The sequence below is a fragment of the Staurois parvus genome, unplaced genomic scaffold, assembly GCF_062004578.1.
Source record: "Staurois parvus isolate SC_StPar_1 unplaced genomic scaffold, SC_StPar_1.0 ptg000347l, whole genome shotgun sequence".
Lineage (NCBI taxonomy): Eukaryota > Metazoa > Chordata > Amphibia > Anura > Ranidae > Staurois > Staurois parvus.
This window is the reverse complement of record NW_028318143.1, coordinates 14,877,113-14,898,363: the sequence shown is the minus strand read 5'-3', so window position 1 is coordinate 14,898,363 and position 21,251 is coordinate 14,877,113. Positions and strand designations below refer to the sequence as shown.

The window sequence follows — 21,251 nt, the reverse complement described above, 5'->3', positions numbered from 1 at the left end:
CCTGTGAAGGGGAGTGCTGTTGGGCCCAATGTTTGGGTTTAGTGCGGGGAGTGCGATGCATTGCCGGGAGTAGTCCACAGGACTCCAAAACGTTGTCAGGTTATTGAAGTGTTACGTCGGGGTGTAGAAGCCTAATGACCGAGAAAATTGTCACGGTGGCACGGCACAGGGAGGTAGCTCTGGCATTTTCCCCCTAGCACGTGTGCGCGTCCCCCACCGGGGAGGTGTTCACAGAAGATTCACATGATGCTGTAGCCAGTGAAATGTAGATGGTTATAATCACTTGGCCGGGTGTGCAAACTGTATACAGGCTGCCAAAAGGTATCCCTGAGACCCCTGATTTATCCACTTGTGGAGAGGGTTATGGACAAATCCATCCAGTGCAGCTGCTGCATCATCTCAGATCCCTGGGGCACACTGGGGTCCTGCAGGGATATGCTACAGTCCAGAGGGCCACCAGGAGGCCCAGGGGGGTCCCCCCCACCTATCTCAAGGACTGACCTTTATGCCAGGGTTTGATATACAGGGCAGGGATCCGGCTGTGCGGCGGTCCGTCCGCGGCGGTGATCCGCTCCGGCCGCGGATTTAGGAAACACCGCGGCTTCACACGCCGCGGTAGGCCTCAGATCATCCTGTGTCCCAGATGCTCAGAAAGAGAGCAGAATACCAGCACACCCCTCCTCGGGTGTCAGATGAGGTCCAGGCAAGCGGGGAGCAGCCGTAAGTGGCCACTGCACCCTGGATGGCAGCGGATGGAAGGTCAGGGTACCGGAGCTCAGGGAGAAACGTCCGCACCCGGCTCCATCTTGGACACGCCCCCCGTGGTATTTCAATACCTTCATACCCAAAAAATACTAATCTTTAGCCACCAGCCATCCTCTTCCTTTCACATTTCTAGAAAAAATTCATCTGAACAGGGACAGCAGACAGATATTCCAGATAGTAATGTTTAATGAGGCCTTTATAATATAATTGACTCACAATGATGCAATCTCTTCCATAATATCTTTTATAGATACCATGTGTATCCAACCTGCAGAAACACATCTGGAATTCTGGGATTTTCAGTCACAGTGGAATCACAAGCAAATAAGTACAAGTAAGTGAGACGGAACTTCAGTTGTAAATGTTCTCATAATACAGAATGTTATTGAAATATCAATTTTGAATGTACTTATCGTTTAATACTTTTCTGCTTTCATCAAATACATGAAAAAAAAGTCATACTGCTGCATGTATTGTAAGCTGCAATTTACATGATGCCTAATTGAACTACTCTCAAACTTTCTTTTATGTCTCATAGACTCTGCTAGTGAGGTCTTGTTGCCTTTTGTTCCCAGCTTTGCCCCCCCCCTAAATGAAATGTATTTCCCCATTCATTATTTGTTTTCAATACTAACTGAAATATCCATTGGAGGGTGTGAGATCCTATATAAGGACCATGGTCAGAAGGAAGGCCAGATTAATTTAGATGCAGATATATATAATCACTGCTGTATTAAAGAATTATAGGAGATGAATGAACTCGTTTGCATATACCAGAGATTGACATACGAGTTATCAGAGAGACAAATAATTCTTTAAAGCAGAACTACGGGCAAAACGGGTAAATAGTTGAAATGGCCAAAAAAGATGTTTTACTTGCCATTATATTTGTATTCCTGTCCATTTATTCAAAATGTACACAGTTCAGCTACACAGTCTTCCTGGAGACTTTGTTTTTCATTTTAGCAGTTAAGTAACAATCTCATGTCTTGCCCCTCTCGCAGCTTTTGATTGGTCAATAAAAGGAGAAACAGCAGACAGCAGGGATGTTACTGGTGGCAAGAAGACTCCCCTTCCCCAGTGGAAGAAGCTAAAGTCTATCTCTCTGGCCTACAAGAAGTGCCCCCTTTTGTTTCTTCACTCCTTTGACTTCTGCAGTGAGGCCCTCCAGGCATAGCCTCTGTCCACCCACAAGCTCTGGCATTCAGAGTCTGTCAATTCCTCACAAACCTTCCACTCTATAAGGATGCACCCCCATCTCCAGAATGTTTCATTCCTGCCTCCCTCATTTTCAGGCTTCCATTCTTGTGACTGCACAGACTAGCAGATCTCTGCCAGGCCAACATTGACTTTCTGTACCTTGGTACCTGAGGCCGATTGGTTTCAGGGGTTTTACTCCAACCTGTTCACTGTTCCTTAACTCAAAGAAGGCATTGACCCTGTCTTGGACCTCAGAGCCCTGTATGCCCCAATATAATCAGATCCATCAGTGTTTTTCTTCACCAAGGGAACTTCTGGCTTTTGTGTGCCTTTTTTTTCTCTCTTTTAAATGCTTTCTTACATGTTTCCATCTTTCAAGCTAACATTTCCAGCGTTTGCTGTAGTGCACTCTTTTCAAGGCTTTCCCATTCAACCTATCGTCTATGCCTCGGGTTTCGAGAGCTGTTGTGCTCTTTGGGTATACTTGTACGGCCTTCTATTGAGGGAATAGGTTTCCATAGCTCTGGAGGAACAAGTCTCTGACTGTTTAGAAGACACAGATTACAGGTTTGTATCCACTTGCAGAGATCCACAGGTGGATGCACTGTTGGCTCTGTAGGATCAGTACACCATGATCTATGTTTTTCCTTCCTTAAAACTTCTTCCTCATCTGTTCAACAGAATTGGTATTTAGGGCATTTCAGTAATCCTCATTGCTCAAAATTGGCCAAGGGACTTGTGATATGCTGACCTGGTAAGACTTCTAACAGGCTCACCACTGGCCCTGCCAGACTGTTTAGATCCACTGACCCAATGGCAAATTTGCCACCTAGTCTCTCAGTAGCTGACTTTAACTGCATGGTTAATGCAGCCTTTGTTCTGAGGGTTCCTCTGATTTTGTGATTACTGTGATGTTCAGAGCTAGGAGGTCCATTTCCCACAAGGCCTGCCAACAGACGTGCAATGGCTTGGTGTGAGTCTGTGGGCTCTCACCCCAGAAATTTCTCCATGTAATGAATACTCTCTTTTCTGCAGTTGCATCTGGGCCAACATTTGGATTTTACTACCATCAAGGGCCAGATCTCCTGTCCTTTTAATTCTGTCTCAAAGATTGTTGGCTTCCCTGAATCCCCTTTGACTTAGTTGGTTTTGAATCTGTTTCTTTCAGCATTTCAGAAGTCCTTGTTTGAATTTTTCAGACATTCCTTTCTCTGCTCTGACCTACAAGGTTGCGTTTCTTGTGGCCCTCCTCCCAGCTTTATCCTGCAAGGGGCCCTTTTGGTCCCATACAAGGACACAGGTGGAAGACCCAGGACTTGATTTCTTCCCAAGATAGTCTTAGCTTTCCACCTTAGTCAGGACATTGCTCTTTCATCAGTTTGTCCTGCTCAAGTTCACCAAAAAAAGTGCAAAATGTGGAAGTGGAGGGTGTAAAAAAAATCGCCTTTTGGTGAAGTTGCGCTTTCCAGTTAAGGCTCCCTCCACTAGGACAATGCGTGCCACTTTAACCTTTCAGCTGCAGAGATCTGTTTTTCAAATTTGGAGGGCTGCCATCTAATCTTTTTACTCACATTTCCTCCCAAGTTTTACCAGGGGGACATTTCTTCTTCATCTGATACCAGATAAGTTTAAGATCCTTCAGGGTGCTCTTACACTTAAATCTGGCATCAGATGAGCTGCAGGTAGTCCCCCATCCCTTTTTTTTTTTTTTTTTTTTTTAAATGTTGCGCCTGTTAGGTTGTGTGGTGTGGCCCATCCTTCAGTTGGACTGTTTTTGAACATTTCCGGGGTTGCAAAAGCAATTTTACTTACCTGATCCCCTGCTCCCCCTGCAGATGGCACTTCCCCTTGCTCAGGGCTGTTTCCCAGCTGCCTTATGTCCAGTGCAGGGCTATGGTCCCTACATCAGTCCTAATTATGTCAGAGCACCTTAGACCACTGGAGCATAGAGAAGAGAATAGCCTGTAGGGATTGGCCTAGCAGCGTAGAGGAGCCTGCAGGAGTGAAGGATAGGGCAGGAAAATGTGCTTTACCAAGTCCCCTACATATATAAGAGCAGTCAACCTTTGCAGTTTGGGTGCTGCCCAACAGCATGGGATTATTTTTAGGTTTTCTGAAGTCCATCTTTAATGTATAACTAAAGGCAATTTTTTTTTTAATCGTTAGAGTAGATAGGGATTAGAACACCTATCAGTTTTTTAATGCGGACTGTGCCCCTGTTAGGGAGATTCACCCTCTCTATTAGTTTTTGTTCACCATTATCAATGAAAGTGAAAATAAACAAAAATCCCAAATTTTGAGATGTCCTCAGAACAGGAAAAATGAGGATATTTTCCAATGGGGACACTAGTTCTGGTTACAACCAGGGATTCCCTCACTATAGAGGGATTTTTTTTCTTCTCACTTTCTCTTCTGGCTGTGGGGCAGGAAGGGAAATCCCCCCAAAGGGACACAGATGGCAAAAATAAACCTGATAGGGGTTTTAACCCTCTCTTACTCTGTCCAAAATGAACAAAAAGTTTTTGCCTTTAGTTCTACTTTTGTGCCCCTTTAAAGGATGAGAAAGAAAATAGGATTTTTGTATACACACCATAAAAACCTTTTGTTGGTGTCCATTGACAGACACCGGTCTTACCTATCTGTGTCTATGATCATTCTCTTGGTGAAGCTTTGCTACACAATTGAGGCATGCTAGCAGTTGGAGCAGTTTTACTCTGCCTGGGCTAACCTGCATTTTTAATTACTTTGCCAGTGTCCAGTTCTCCTGTAGGTGGCAATATAACCCCAAAGGTTTAGGACTTCCTGTGTCCTTCAATAGACTGAACTCTATGTGCACTAAATTTACACATTCTAAACAAGCAGTTAAAAATTTTAAAACCAGTCCCATTCACCTTTTGTAGTTAGTTATTATGGAGAAATTCATCTTGAAAGCTTATAACAGAGGCACTACAATTCTAATTTTTTTCCAGTTCATTTTTGTGAATTAGTTCACAGTGAAAGCAGCTATAAAGGTCAGAGAGGGCTTATTTTAAAGCATTTTAAAATCTTGCTAAGAATATATATAGTCAGGTCCATAAATATTGAGACATCGACACAATTCTAACATTTTTGGCTCTATACACCACCACAATGGATTTGAAATGAAACGAACAAGATGTGCTTTAACTGCAGACTGTCAGCTTTAATTTGATGGTATTTACATCCAAATCAGGTGAACGGTGTAGGAATTACAACAGTTTGCATATGTGCCTCCCACTTGTTAAGGAACCAAAAGTAATGGGACAATTGGCTTCTCAGCTGTTCCATGGCCAGGTGTGTGTTATTCCCTCATTATCCCAATTACAATGAGCAGATAAAAGGTCCAGAGTTCATTTCAAGTGTGCTATTTGCATTTGGAATCTGTTGCTGTCAACTCTCAAGATGAGATCCAAAGAGCTGTCACTGTCAGTGAAGCAAGCCATCATTAGGCTGAAAAAAACAAAACAAACCCATCGGAGAGATAGCAAAAACATTAGGCGTGGCCAAAACAACTGTTTGGAACATTCTTAAAAAGGAATGCACCGGTGATCTCAGCAACACCAAAAGACCCGGAAGACCACAGAAAACAACTGTGGTGGATGACCGAAGAATTCTTTCCCTGGTGAAGAAAACACCCGTCACAACAGTTGGTCAGATCAAGAACACTCTCCAGGAGGTAGGTGTATGTGTGTCAAAGTCAACAATCAAGAGAAGACTTCACCAGAGTGAATACAGAGGGTTCACCACAAGATGTAAACCATTGGTGAGCCTCAAAAACAGGAAGGGCAGATGTTTGCCAAACGACATCTAAAAAAGCCTTCACAGTTCTGGAACATCCTGTGGACAGATGAGACCAAGATCAACTTGTACCAGAGTGATGGGAAGAGAAGAGTATGGAGAAGGAAAGGAACTGCTCATGATCCGAAGCATACCACCTCATCAGTGAAGCATGGTGGTGGTAGTGTCATGGCGTGGGCATGTATGACTGCCAATGGAACTGGTTCTCTTGTATTTATTGATGATGTGACTGCTGACAAAAGCAGCAGGATGAATTCTGAAGTGTTTCGGGCAATATTATCTGCTCATATTCAGCCAAATGCTTTAGAACTCATTGGACGCCGCTTCACAGTGCAGATGGACAATGACCCAAAGCATACTGCAAAAGCAACCAAAGAGTTTTTTAAAGGAAAGAAGTGGAATGTTCTGCAATGGCCAAGTCAATCACCTGACCTGAATCCGATTGAGCATGCATTTCACTTGCTGAAGACAAAACTGAAGGGAAATTCCCAAGAACAAGCAGGAACTGAAGACAATTGCAGTAGAGGCCTGGCAGAGCATCACCAGGGATGAAACCCAGCGTCTGGTGATGTCTATGCGTTCCAGACTTCAGGCTGTAATTGACTGCAAATGATTTGCAACCAAGTATTAAAAAGTGAAAGTTTGATTTATGATTATTATTCTGTCCCATTACTTTTGGTCCCTTAACAAGTGGGAGGCACATATGCATACTGTTGTAATTCCTACACCGTTCACCTGATTTGGATGTAAATACCCTCAAATTAAAGCTGACAGTCTGCAGGTAAAGCTCATCTTGTTAGTTTCATTTCAAATCCATTGTGGTGGTTTATAGAGCCAAAAATGTTAGAATTGTGTCGATGTCCCAATATTTATGGACCTGACTGTAAATGCTTTAATAGCCATAGTCGGGGCACAGTTGCACTTTAAGTTGTATATGCCTGCTCAGCACCTCATTCCCTCTGCAGTGTGTCTTCCAGCACTGATATTATCACATCTCTGGATGCACCATCAGGCTGTTAAGCGTAAAGTTCTTGTAAGGCCATATACAAAGACAGGAATGGCTTCTTTCAGCTGAGTAATGAAGTGTCATCCAGACAGTCTTCTCTGCACACAATGTTTTCATTTAGGAATAACAGAATGTTCTTTCTAGATGCTCTAAAATCCATTAATGGTATTGATCTGTCCATAAATTAATGGCTGCATTGTAAAAAGGCATTAAGCCCTCAGTAGACCTGCTGTGACCACAGAGGGGTAGGAGTTCAGCAGGCAAGGGAGTCTGCTAGAAGTGCCTTATATTAATTGCATAATATACTGAAACTTGCCTTTTATACTGGAAACTGTTGTGTGTATTTCAGTTTGTGGTGATAACATAGCATTTGGACTGAAGAATATGCTGTAATTCAAGTTTGAGGTTTTTCAGTGAAACTCTGTTATTTGGGGCTGTAATTATATGGGGACAGAGACTGTACTTTTGATTATGTCTTGGCTCCTTAATGTCAATCCAGCAGGGACCACCTGAACTGCGATGTGCATGTGACCCTATCTGTTTGAGAGAAGTCAATTGGTAGATCACCTTCTGCTGAATGGGACTGTTGGAAAACTTTCTTTCAATTATGGCTGCAGCACTAATCAGTGTATTTTGACAGCAGAGTAGTCCCTGCTGTCAGAACGCTAAAATAGTACAGTTGGGGGGGGGGGGGGGATTCCACCGTCCACCTCGCTTGTGTGGATGGATGAATCTGTTAATTTTTACTCCTTTTAGTCTTCTTTTTGAATGTAAATAGCTAAGCATTGTATAGCCATCTTTACAGATATTGTAACCTCTCACACAGCTCACAGTACTTTCCCTGACCATGCCTTTCTTTCCATTAAGGCCACCATAGATGGATCAATTTATATCTGGTTCAGCAGGGACCAGCCGAGAATAAATCCACCTATGGGCAGGCTGGTTGTACTGAAGTCGATCCATCAATCAGCTTCAGTATTGCCAGCCTCTCAGGTTTTTTGCATATGATTACTGCCAGCAGCTCTAGCTGCCAGCAGTGATCAATGTGTTCTGCTGACCGGGAAGGCTCCCTGCTGGCAGAAGGCAATAGCACAGCAAGAGGGATTCCTCCATCAACATTGACTGTGATGATGAGGGAATTGAGCAATATTCTTTCCTTTAATCCATGGTGGAAGGAAAGAGATAGGGGGGGGTGTGTGTGTGTGTGTGTGTGTGTGTGTGTGTGTGTGTGTGTGTGTGTGTGTGTGTGTGTGTGTGTGTGTGTGTGTGTGTGTGTGTGTGTGTGTGTGTGTGTGTGTGTGTGTGTGTGTGTGTGTGTGTGTGTGTGTGTGTGTGTGTGTGTGTGTGTGTGTGTGTGTGTGTGTGTGTGTGTGTAACACGTCACCATTTTTCTCAGTAAATATATTTCTAAAGGTGCTATTGACATGAAATTTTCACCGTATGTCAGTGACAGCCCATGCAATCCTAACATACAAAAAAAAACACAAGTTCAGAAATTAGGTTATGAGTAATAAAATAGAATGACACAGGGAAAAAGTATTGAACACGCTAACTGAAATGTATTTAATACTTCGTACAAAATCTTTTATTGGTAATAACAGCTTCAAGGTGCTTCCTGTATGGAGAAACTAGTCGCATGCATTGCTCAGGTGTGATTTTGGCCCATTCTCCCACACAAACAATCTTCAAATCTTGAATGTTCCCTGAGCCTCTTCTATGAACTCTGATCTTTTCGTTCTTTCCATAGATTTTCTATTGGATTCAAGTCAGGTGCAGTAGCGCTTGGAGCTGCCTCCAGCCTGATATCAGATCAGTTCTCCCTTGATTTGGGTATACTTGTCTGGGGTCATTGGCAGAAAATGTTGAAGGAAAGAGAGCAAAGCAGTTGGTGTTTCAGGAAGAACGGTCTCTTGACTTCTAGGCCTCATGCACACATGATGGTTTTGCAGCCACTTTCTTTCCTTTGTTTTTTTTTTTTTTTTTTTAAAGCTTCTAAACTCCCCTCCATATTATCCTGTGTCTATTCACACACAAACATTTAGAAGCTTTTAGTGGCAGGGGTGTTTAGGAGCTGGAAAAACCCCCACTGCCAGTGCATCCAGGAGCAGCAGCGTTTTTGGCAGAAAAAAACGCTTGACGCGTATAAACGCGCGGCGCATTTAATCCTTGAGCGTTAATTAATTTCAATGGCCAGAATAAATGATTATTCTTGCCAATGAAACAAATTAATGCCCAAGCGCTTGATGCCTGTAATTGCACCTAAATGCTTGTAAAAGCCTTAGATACTTTTACAAGCGTCAGGCGTTTTTTCTGCCAAAACGCTGCTGCCAGGAGGAGGAGCATTTTTAAAATGTCCTGTATGAATGAGGCCTTACTTGTCCTGTAAATGAGCAATATTTGACCTAATACCAGACCAGGAATATTTCTGACTGAACAAGTTGGAGACAAAATGAACTAAGCATTGTCTTTCTTCCACAGCTCTGAAGTGGTAGACAAGAAAATAGAAGAGTTTCTGGTTTGTTTTGGTGAAAAAATCAACAGCTTGACTGATGAAGCTTTTAAAACACAGGTAAACCTGAATGTAATGATGGTCACCCAACGTGAAGAGTTTCATAAAATATATGTTCTTTTCAGGTTAAACAAAAATGTAAGTTTGTTTGAATCTTCAAGGCAGGTCATGCTTTTTCCATTTTGAGCACGACTGCTGTAGAGGTCCATCCACAGTTCAGGACAGAATTGACAAAGCTACTAAATGGTTGTGCCTCTGTTGTGATATAATCTAGCTGTTGTACTGGTCAAGCAACTGCAGGACACCCATCCGTCATGTCAACACACTCCTATAACTTGCAGAACCCACACACCGATCCATAGCTCTGCTCAAGACTGGCCTCCCCTGCACATGGGCAACCTGGGTGCTGGCCATCACAGTCCACTTGCAGTCTTCACTGAAAACAGGAAAAATCAGCCGCACCCCAGATACCTCTTCTTGCATTTTTTTTATTAACCAGTTCCGTGCCACCCTATAGTGGAATTACTGCTACAGGGCAGCACGGGTGTGCAAAATCGTGTGTGTGTGTGTGTGTGTGTGTGTGTGTGTGTGTGTGTGTGTGTGTGTGTCAGTGTCAGTGTCAGTAATGCAACTTAAAAGGTGAAACTAATATATGAGATAGACTCATTACATGCAAAGCAAGATAGTTCAAGCCGTGATTTGTCATAATTGTGATGATTATGGCTTACAGCTCATGAAAACCCCAAATCCACAATCTCAGAAAATTAGAATATTACATGGAACCAATAAAACAAGGATTGTACATAGAACAATATCGGACCTCTGAAAAGTATAAGCATGCATATGTACTCAGTACTTGGTTTGGGCCCCTTTTGCAGCAATTACTGCCTCAATGCGGCGTGGCATGGAAGCTATCAGCCTGTGGCACTGCTGAGGTGTTATGGAAGACCAGGATGCTTCAATAGCGGCCTTCAGCTCTTCTGCATTGTTCGGTCTCATGTCTCTCATCTTTCTCTCGGCAATGCCCCATAGATTCTCTATGGGGTTCAGGTCAGGCGAGTTTGCTGGCCAATCAAGCACAGTAATCCCACGGTCATTGCCAAAAGCACCAAAACCTGGTTCAGTGTGGGCAGGTGCCAAGTCCTGCTGGAAAATGAAGTCAGCATCCCCATAAAGCTCGTCTGCAGAAGGAAGCATGAAGTGCTCCAAAATCTCCTGGTAGACGGCTGCGTTGACCCTGGACTTAATGAAGCACAGTGGACCAACACCAGCAGATGACATGGTTCCCCAAATCAACACAGACTCTGGAAACTTCACACTGGACTTCAAGCATCTTGCAGTGTGTGCCTCTCCATTCTTCCTCCATACTCTGGGTCCTTGGTTTCCAAATGACATGCAAAAGTTGCTCTCATCAGAAAAGAGGACTTTGGACCACTGAGCAACAGACCAGGTCTGTTTTTCTTTAGCTCAGGTAAGACGCTTCTGACGTTGTTTGTTGTTCAGGAGCGGCTTGACAAGAGGAATACGACATTTGAAGCCCATGTCCAGGATCCGTCTGTGTGTGGTGGCTCTTGATGCACCAACTCCAGCCTCAGTCCACTCCTTGTGAAAGTCCCCAACACTTTTGAATGGCCTTTTCCTGACAATCCTCTCCAGGCTGCGGTCATCCCTGCTGCTTGTGCACCTTTTTCTTCCACACTTTTCCCTTCCACATAACTTTCTATTAATGTGCTTTGCAAAAGAAGTTGGATGTTCCCAAAGTGCTGTATCAATTACCTTTTGAGGCTTTCCCTCCTTATGGAGGGTGTCAATGATGGTTTTCTGCACAACTGTCAGCTCAGCAGTCTTTCCCATGATTGTGATTCCTACTGAACCAGACTGAGAGACCATTTAAAGGCTCAGGAACCCTTTGCAGGTGTTATGGCTTAATTAGCTGAATAGAGTGGGACACTTTGAGCCGAGAATATTGCACCTTTTTTACAATATTCAAATTTTCTGAGATTGTGGATTTGGGGTTTTCATGAGGTGTAAACCATAATCATCACAATTATGACAAATCACGGCTTGAACTATCTTGCTTTGCATGTAATTTTGCAGTTCCGGATAGGGGACGCATACCCTACCTGCACTGCCATTCGCGGTCTTGGCTGTCAATCACTGGGTCACGGCCGGTGATTCCTCGCCGGCACCCGGTGATTGCTGAGTATCTCCAACGTGGGAGAGACCTGTGTATAAACAACACAGATCTGTCCCGTCAGCTCCTGCACACTGCTTTGTATGGCTCTGCATAGCAGAGCCATACAAAGCAGTGTGCTTACAGGGTAAAGCACACACACAGCACACAATTAACCCTTTGATCGCCCCTCATGTTAACCCCTTCATGCCCTGTGTCATTAGTACAGTGTCAGTGCTTTTTATTAGCACTGACCACTATATTGGTGTCACTGGGGATGTCAATGACACAAAGTCAGTTCCCCCCAGTGTCAGAATGCCCGCCGCAGTCCCGCTACAAGTCGCTGATTGCTGCCATTACTAGTAAAAAAAAAAAAAAATTCCAGTATATATACTGCAATTTGTAAACGCTATAACTTTCACATAAACCGATTAATTTACACGTATTGGAATTTTTTTCTCTAGCAAAGGCATGTCACAGAATACATTTTAGCCTAAATTTATGACAAAATTAGATTTTTTTTTTTTTTTTTTTTAATTTACTGTACATGTAGCAAAAAGTAAAAAAAATGTTTTTCTCAAAATTGCTGGTCTTTTTTTTTTTTTTTTTTTTTTTTATATCGCAAAAAATAAAAACCACACAGGCGACCAAATACCACCAAAAGAGAGCTCTATTTGTGGGTAAAAAAGGACATAAATTTAATTTGGGTGCAGCATTGCATGACCGCACAATTGTCAGTTAAAGTAACGCAGTGCTGTATCGTAAAAAATGGCCGGGTCAGGAAAGGGGCTAAATCCTCTGGAGGGAAAGTGGCTAATCTTTGCGTTGATCGCATGCAGTAATGTCTCCAATCCAAAACCTGCCTTCCTTTATGCAATCCACCACTCCTGACTTGCTCACTAGGATAGGGGGCTTGCTATCTTTGTGAGCAAGCCAGAAGTGGTGAAACGCATCAAGAAAAGGAAGTTGGGCAGCACAGTGGCTAAATGGTTAGCACTTCTGCCTGGAAGTACTAAGGTCATTAGTCTGAATCCCAACCACGGCACCACCTGCCTGGAGTCTGTATGTTCTCCCTGTTCCTGCGTGGGTTTCCTCCAGGAACTCCGGTTTCCTCTCACACTCCAAAGACATGCTGGTAGGTCAATTGGTTCCTGTCTATATTCTAAATTGTCCCTAGTATGTGTATGTATGAATGTAAGTTAGGGACCTTAGATTGTAAACCCCTTGAGGGTTAGGTGTGTGTGTGTGTGTGTGTGTGTGTGTGTTGACAGCTCTATAGAAGTACCTGAAATAAATTAAAAATAATATGAAGGCTGGTTTTTGGGTTGGAGACATTACTGCATGCAGCCAACACAATAAATATTACAACTACTGCAAGAAGAGCTAATTGGAGTGCAGCTGATTGTATTCCTGTTTGCAGAACCCATCCTATTGATTTGCACTAATGCATTTCAGCAGTAACAGTGAGTTTAAAACTCCTTTTCATTGCACGAGTCCCAAACCCCCCTAGTAAATGTGGACTTGAGTAGCTGGTTCCCTTATCCAGAGTAATAGCAAAATGTGTAGTGTACGAAAAACCTTCCAGACAATGCTTTGATATTTGCTGATTTGTACCTCTGCTTCACCATTACTGCACTGATGAGGTAACAGTGGTGCAGGAGGAGTCCGTGTCAGAGAGGTGCGGTGTACAACTGAAGCGGGCCAGCCATCAGGCTGTGAAATCATTTACACTCAACTTAAGTTACTCAGCAATTGGGAAAAACCATGGTTGTCTCTCACACTGCATCTCCTATCCCAGCCTTTTGGCTTGGTATGGTTGTCAAGAACAAAAGAACCAAAATGTCATCTATTGCTGCTTTCTGGTCCGTATTTTTCTTTTTATCTGGGGATGCTGGCAGGAACGCACTTCCTGTCCTGGCGTGACATCTCACTCATTGTACTGTGTCTATGGAGGATTGGGATTGTCACCTTACACAGATTTGTAGTACAGAACACCCCACTCATCTCCATAACCTAGAGTGTGGAGGTCTTCTGTAGTCCAATCTTTGAACGAAAGAGGTTTGTTTGATTTCTGGCAGGATCGACAGGTATTTTTTTTTGTACTCATCCGACAAATATACCAGAAAAAAAATCAATTGTGTAATTAACAAATTAAAATGGCAAAAATAAGAGACGTTTTCCTGCAGATGTCTGCTCTTCAGGAGTCCCAGCCTGTGTCCTGTGCTGCCATCTTGGGTCTCTTCAGCCAACTGTCCCTTCCGGGTTCAGGGACTCTGGACCCCAATGAGACTGCAGCTCCACCCCCCGGCCACCATGGCCTCAGGAGTAAGACACCTCATACTCTAGGCGAGAATGGTAGTGGGGTGCTTTTTTTTTTTATTTATAATTAAAAACCTCTCTACTTTGAGAGGGGGGTTGGCAGGGGTGCCAAGGCATAGACTCAAAGTGCTATGGTGGAGTGAAGTTCTGCTTTTTAATGCCTCAATGTGTCAGTAGAGGGCATGCCACATGTCATTGATATTTTTTTTCTACATTGGATATTTTATAATGATAGGTTTGCTCTGATAGAGATTTACTGTAAATAATTCATATGTTTTCTCCACAACATGCCTGTGATTTTTTCAGTATGAGCTAAGTGATGTTCACAAAATGGTTGTAAAATGTCATAGTGAAATACAGATTCATGAGAGGTAGATGGATCATTTCCTTTATATAGAAGTATCATATCCTACCATTAGAAGAGACTACCCTTACATCTCCCTGCTCACATTCCAAGGTCCCAGTCACAGACATACTGACATGCCCACTAGGTAGCTGTATGTTTCTGCGAGTAATACGGAGCACATGAAGGAAACGCAAACAAACATTGGAGCAACATACAAACTCCATGTAGATGAGGCCCTTGGTAGGCATTGGCGCTTGATTCCCAGTGCTACAAGGTATGCATGCCAACCACTGTAACACCCTTGCTTAAAAGAGTAAATGTGAGTGGTTGGTATAGACGTGTATTTTTTTTTTGACAGGTAAAGGCTTTGATAAAGCTGAAGGAGTGCGAGGACACCCATCTTGGCGAGGAGGTGGACAGGAACTGGGGGGAAGTGCTGACTCAGCAGTATCTCTTTGACCGCCTGGAACATGAGGTATAGAATTGATTGCATAGCAATGTACACAAAGAAGCTGCTTCTGATCTGTCCTTACTATACGATCAGTTGGTTTTAATATGCTCAATACGAGAACTGGAGTAAACACTTTTTGATCTGTTTAACTAAGAAAAACCTGAAGCAGCAAGTAAAATGGATCAGATGCAAACCCTGAGCAGTCCAGGAAAAAAAAATGTATGCCAAACATAATGGCCTGCAATGATTATGACAGTACTGTGTAAAGCCTGGTACACACTTTAATTTTTTTGTTCAACCAAATTTTGAACAAAAAAAAAAAAATTTCTATGCTAAACGAGCGATGTTAGAACAACGGCACAGTAGTAGAGATCGCTGCACTGACGGGGATTATCCTCCCTCTCTCTGAACGTGCCGATACTCGGACTGTGTATACCCAGCTTTAGGCAATAGAACTTTGAAGGGTCATAGCGCTAGCAAGCCCTGATATGCAAGGAATATGGAATGCAAAGGCAGAGTTCAGATACGTCTCTTAATTGTGTTTATATTAAGTGACACAGGACTGAATTAACAGCCAACTGCATTTTCACTGGTTAAAGTCTTGAAATCTATTGATGTAGAAAGTAGCCACATCTGAATAGAAAAGCCAGTCCTCTGCCGGAATACAGCAGAGGATGACCCTTTCTGTGTGAAGAGAAAAGGTCCAATACATTCTTGGCTGAAGCAAAGGTAGAGCAGTACTATAGGGGTCAGGGGATGGGGGGAGTGTGGTGGGGGACACAGGCATCTAGCATTCCTGGAAGTGTTGAATTCTAACAGAACTGATGGGAGTATGCCGCACTGGAATGGAACAGACTGCCGGAAAGGTTTAGTGTAAGAGCTCTAACTTTACATGTATGCTACCTAACAGTTTAGATTTAAATACCAGTCTGTGACTGGTGATTGGGAAAACAGGCTTGAAATGTAAGCATGTCCAGAGCAGCAGAACAATTGAATTAGATATTTTCTAATCTTTTTTTTTTTTTTTTTTTTTTGTTGTAATCAGTCTCCTTCAGTAAAATGGAAACCCTTTAACCATTTGGATGAAACTTTCTGTTACACTTTTGTTGAATTGCAGATAGAGGCCTTGAAGACCTTTAAAAAGACAGACATGACCAGCTGCTTCCAGGAGCATCGGGGGTGTGACAGGAGGGTACTAAGTGTACATGTGAGTGATCATTCTCCGTTTTAAATGTTAAAGAAAATTCTACTGCTCCGCTATTATTCAGTGCTTGTAGTAGGGCCCTTTCACACAGATGTGCTTTTGTGCAGCTTAGGGCCCCTTTCACACTATGCTTGTGATGCATGCCCATTGACTTACAATGGAAGGCCTTTTTGGTGTGCTTTTGGAAAACTGCACCAACAAAGCACCTTCCATTATAAATGCAGCATGCAGGACTTTTGAAAGCGCAGCACACGTGCAGTGTGAACCATTACCTAGGATTTATTGGGCATAATTTTCATTCACTTTTGGTCGCCCTTGAAAAGCGTGGTAAAAGCGCTCCAATGTGAAAGAGGCTATAGGCGTTTGACATAATCATTAGGGCTTTTGTCGATGGCAGCAGTTTGAACCAGCTTTAGTAAATAAACCGCTAAGTGTCTCACCCAGAATCTGGTGCGGCTGTGCATGGTAGCCAATCAGCTTCTGCCCTCTGCTTGTGCAATAAAACCTGGAAGCTGATTGGTTTCTATACAGAAGTGCACGAGATTGTGAGTGAACCAGCTTTAGTAAATAAACCCCTTCGAATTCACTGACCAGTACATTTCAGCTGGTTTTGCAATCCTATACACTTTGCATCAGATGGGTTTTTCATGCCCATCAATACAGGCCCATAGCAGAAGGGGAGCCAGTAAACCTTTTGCAGTGGTACAAATAATCGATATCTGGTCGCCTGCAGTGACATGTAATTCTGGGCACAGTAGTTGAGCAGTATGAAGGAATGATTGGTTGCATCTTATGACATTGTTGTAACAATAATGACCTCTTTTCTGACAGGTGGTTGGATTTGGTGAGAAGGAGCCTGATTCTGTGCCTTCTCAAACACCCTCTGAAGAACCTGAATCTTCTTATGGCAACATTACCAGTCTCACCTTCCTTCCTCCTTCTCCGCTCATGGCAGACGCTGTGCCAATTAGTGACATCCATAGCTTTACTTCCACCCTAAAATTGCTACCATACCACAAGATCATCAAGTGAGAGATCGGACAGATATGTGACTACTGGGTGATGAGCTGTGTCCTTCTACCATCAGCAAAGGGACTTCTATAAAGGGTTGTGTAATAGTGTGTTTCTGGTGCTCGCTGTAGCATGGCCAGAATTGAAAGAAGGAAGAAAAAAAAAAAAGTTAAATCTAATTATGAGACTGTAGATATGCAGATTTTTAAACCTAGACATTTAATGCTGCTCTTATTGGAAGTAAAACATTTGAAGTACTAAATGATTTTACAAATCCTGGTATCTGGATACAGTACAAGAATGACAGGCACATCTTTTATGGTGAAAGGTCAGCGGTCACAGTGACATGACTGAAGAACAAATAGTCTGCATTGCCGGGAGCTTAGGTTACTATGACCACAAATCTTCATTCAGACACCTTCCTGAATGTCAGTATGGTTTTGTATCCAGCTTGATCAAAGAGAAGAATAATGTAACTGAATTAATTTAATTTAGGATTTCCATCACATTTGTTATCTCCTACACACTGATGTTCTCAATCAGTTGATCAATGCTTTCTTTTCTACTTTAAGTGGGACTCCGGCAAAAACATTTTATACATTTTGGACTGTCAGAGCAGGTTAGAACATTTGCCTCTTTAGTGCTTTTGTGTGTCCCCTTTAGATTCCCCTCACTTCCTGTGCCAGAGACATAACAGGAAGTGAGGTGCCCACCCAATGAGAGGGGAAACGCCATCTTTGACAGTTACCTGGAGAGATTTGCGTTTTACTTTGTTCAAGCACAACCGTAGAAAAAAAAAATCTAATCCTCACCAGGACAGGAAGTAAGTGTATATCTCCCCAGTGGGGGCATAGCAGGTGAACTTGCCATATGCTCTAACACACTCTCCATGTTTATGCATATCTAGAAAAAAAAAAAATGGCATGTGTATATTTTTTTTCCCCACTTGGTATGCCCTGCATGGACAACGCACATGGGGCACTACAACAGGTTCACTTTATTCCACCTTGCCAGAAGCATATCCCCCCCTCACTACTCCATGAAACATATGAGGCTCATATATTGTAGCTGCACAGGGCTATGTTCTCTCACAAGTGCTGTCACAGACTGAATCACACATCCTACTTCATACTGGGGGGGGGGGGGGGGTTTCTCCCAGCAGCTGAATGGAGCGGCAGGGAAGAGTAGGAAAGGCGAGAGAGTAAAGCTGCAGGTAAGGGACTTTATTTATTGCTTTCCAATCCGCTATAGAAATGGTATGAACCACCATCTGCATTTTTATTAAAACTGAATGCTGTGTACTGGAGTGTGATCTGTTTTCTGTGAACTGCACATGACACGGCTTCCTTACACATAGTTTTATCCAACACATTGCTTTCTGCTGAAGAAGCTTCATAAAACCAAATGTGACGAGTAGCAAGATATGGATAAAAATCTGCAGTTTGATACGGAGCAATACTGAACCATGCTGGTGCCACGTTTTTAAGTTGTGCATTGTAAAGACTTATAAAATGGGCTTTGCATATGGGCAATTTTGTTATGATCTAAAACAAAAGTGGTTTATCTAGATGTTGACTGAGTGGTTGGCCAGGGTAAAGAAGAGATGGAATCTGACAGTTCACTGGCCGTGAGGCAATGTATACGACTCTTTCTATTGACATTGATGAGGATCAATAAGGAATATAAACAGGATAAAATGAAAGTGAGCCTTGTATCCAATAGCAACCAGTCAGTTCATTCTGTAGCCAAAATTTGGAAAAATGCCATGTGCAATTTGTTATGTGGCAGCAACTTTTCTTTACTCCATTTTTTTTTTGCACTGGAGCCTCTTGACTTGTTTTAGGTTAAAGTTAGTTCTTAAAGTGGAACTTCACACTCAACAGATTATTAATCCTTACCCTGCTAGCATTAGGAAAGTAGATTATATTTACCTAAACTTTTTTTTTACATTTCTTCAGTTATTTCCTGCCTAGGCAAATGATGTCATATATCCCAGCAGTCTTTAGGAGGGGGCTCAGCTCAGCCTATGCCTGAACTAAGGGCAGAAGGCTTTCAGGAAGTACATGAATCATCTACCCTTCCTCAAGATGGCCACTGCCAGAAATGCTAGGGGGTGTTTTTTTTTTTTTTAGAATGATTTCTCAGCACAACAAAGCGAGGAGAAGTTTGCGTTGAATATTAAACATGAATTAAATAGTTTTTTTTTTTTTTTTTTTTAATGTTTTGCTTAAAGTGGAACTGCACTGCACCTGAGCACCATAAACCAAAAATGCTAATTTCCACAAAGCTTACTAATGGTAGGTGGGTTTATTTAAAGCAGTGACCAGGGTGAAAGGGCCTTTCTACACTTCCCCACTAGGTTTCCTAAATAATATTGGTCTTTTTTTGCCTCTCTTTATAGTCTTTTTATGTAGCAGCTAGACTAGTCGATTACTTGCTCATTGCAAATGCATAAAAACGGCCTGCACAGAGGTTTGGGCACTCTGGGGTCAATGCACTTAGATAAATACTGTGTGAATTTTTGCCTAATATAAAACTCATGAGATATTTATCTCAGAAGTCATCAGTTGATTAAAAAAAAGTCCTATTTCACAAATATTTGTTTTGCAATATTTTGTTATTTATTTTCCCCCACTGGCCTTATAGACATATCCCAAAAGCCAGCCAGTTCAGCAGGAGCCAACCAATGGCTGCAAGTGCTGATCAGTGTATTCTGATGGGGTGCTATCCCTGAATCATACATCGTTGGTATGGAGATCTATCAAGTTTCTTTTCAACCTGCTGTACCACAGGGATATTGTTCTGTGAATGAAAGCAGACAGAATCATTGTGAAAACTATGCAAAATGGTCCAGTGTCTTCATTCACAGAACAATCTCCCCCTGGTACAATGTTACAGATGGTTCACATTCCTGAGCTAAAGGTAGAACATTTTCACATTGCTAAAACATTTTTACCTTCATTATTTCCAAAAAATCATTTTATGTAGCCAGCCGGGAGCCTTTTTTTTTTTTTTTTGTTAACCACTTGCCTACAAGGCACTTATACCCCCTTATTTACCAGGCCAATTTTCAGCTTTCAGCGCTGCTGCACTTTGATTGACAATTGCGCGGTCATGCAACATTGTACCCATATGAAATTTTGATCATTTTTTTCTCACAAATAGAGCTTTCTTTTGGTGGTATTTAATTGCCACTGGGCGCTTTACTTTTTGCGCTATAAATAAAAAAAATTCAAAAAATTTGAAAAAAAAAAAGTTTCTTTGCTTCTATTATAAAATTTTTCAAACAGGTATTTTTTTCTCCTTCACTGATGTGCGTTGATGAGGCGGCACTGATAGGCAGCACTGAGGTGGCACGGATAGGCGGCACTGATAGACAGCACTAATGAGGTGTCACAGATAGACGGCACTAATATGCAGCACTGATAGGCGGCACTGATAGGTGACACTGATGGGTACTGATAGACGGCACTGACTGGCATCACTGCTGGGCACTGACTGGCACAACCCCTGGGCACTTTCTGGTGGCACTGACTGGCCGCACTGGTGGGTGGCACTGGTTGGTGGGCACAGGTGGGTGGCACTGGTGGGCACAGGTGGGTGGCAAGGCTGGGCACAGGTAGGTGGCACTTCTGGGCACAGGTGTGTGACACTGCAGAGTGGCACAGGTGGGTGATCTGCTGGGCACAGGTGGGCAGAACTTGCGGGTGGCACTGCTGGGCACCGATCATCAGTGCCCTGATGATCGGTGCCGATCCCCGCTCTGCCAACTGCCGGTTCTCGGCAGTACTTTCCTCACGATCTGACAGCGTGAGGAAAGTGCAGTCGAGAACCGGCACTTGCATTTCCCTCTGATCAGCGTGTCATTGGACACCGCTGATCACGTGGTAAAAGGCCGCTGTGATTGGCCTTTTACCACATCACGTGATCAGCTGTGTCACGGATCACGGAGATCGCCAGGTGCGCGCCGAGCGCGTTCTGGGTGGACGATATATGACGTCCACTCAGAACTGGCCGGCCGCAGTGCAGCCGTCATTCGGCTATCTGCGGTCGGCAGGTAGTTAAAGCATTTTTCCCACTGATGAATATTCTAAACAGCATTTAGCAAATTTCTTGTACATTTCCCTCTTAAATTTTTTTTGAGGATGATGTACTTTTAATATGTTCCACACTGGTGGCAATGAAACAGACAGGGCTGGAGCACTTGCTGTGCATTTCCTCCATTTAGAAAATGTCTTGTATCAAGTGTTCTGTGATTGGACAAGGGGTGTATGTCATAGTTTCCCTGCATTACCTTTGTGCTATAGATTCACTGAGCAGTAGAAAGGCATAGGGGACAGAAGGCAGACCAGGGCTGATAAATAGAATGGCAGATTTTGGGGAGCCCAGGAATCTGCTCTCTGGACCTTGATACATAGTACATATGTTTTAAAGAAGACATACAATGTTGA

General features: G+C 43.0%; 1 protein-coding gene across 1 annotated transcript in view; it reads left to right on the top strand.

Annotated features, from left to right (window-relative positions):
- NRDC (nardilysin convertase) overlaps window positions 1–18,101 on the top strand; it is a 79,054-nt gene extending 60,953 nt beyond the window's left edge. The window contains exons 27-31 of the mRNA XM_089684479.1: window positions 1,016–1,099; window positions 9,266–9,356; window positions 14,493–14,609; window positions 15,703–15,792; window positions 16,621–18,101. Of these exons, the coding sequence (XP_089540605.1) occupies window positions 1,016–1,099; window positions 9,266–9,356; window positions 14,493–14,609; window positions 15,703–15,792; window positions 16,621–16,821 (583 nt within the window). The 3' untranslated portion in view covers window positions 16,822–18,101. The remainder of the gene's footprint in view (window positions 1–1,015; window positions 1,100–9,265; window positions 9,357–14,492; window positions 14,610–15,702; window positions 15,793–16,620) is intronic.
- Window positions 18,102–21,251: the final 3,150 nt, after the last annotated feature.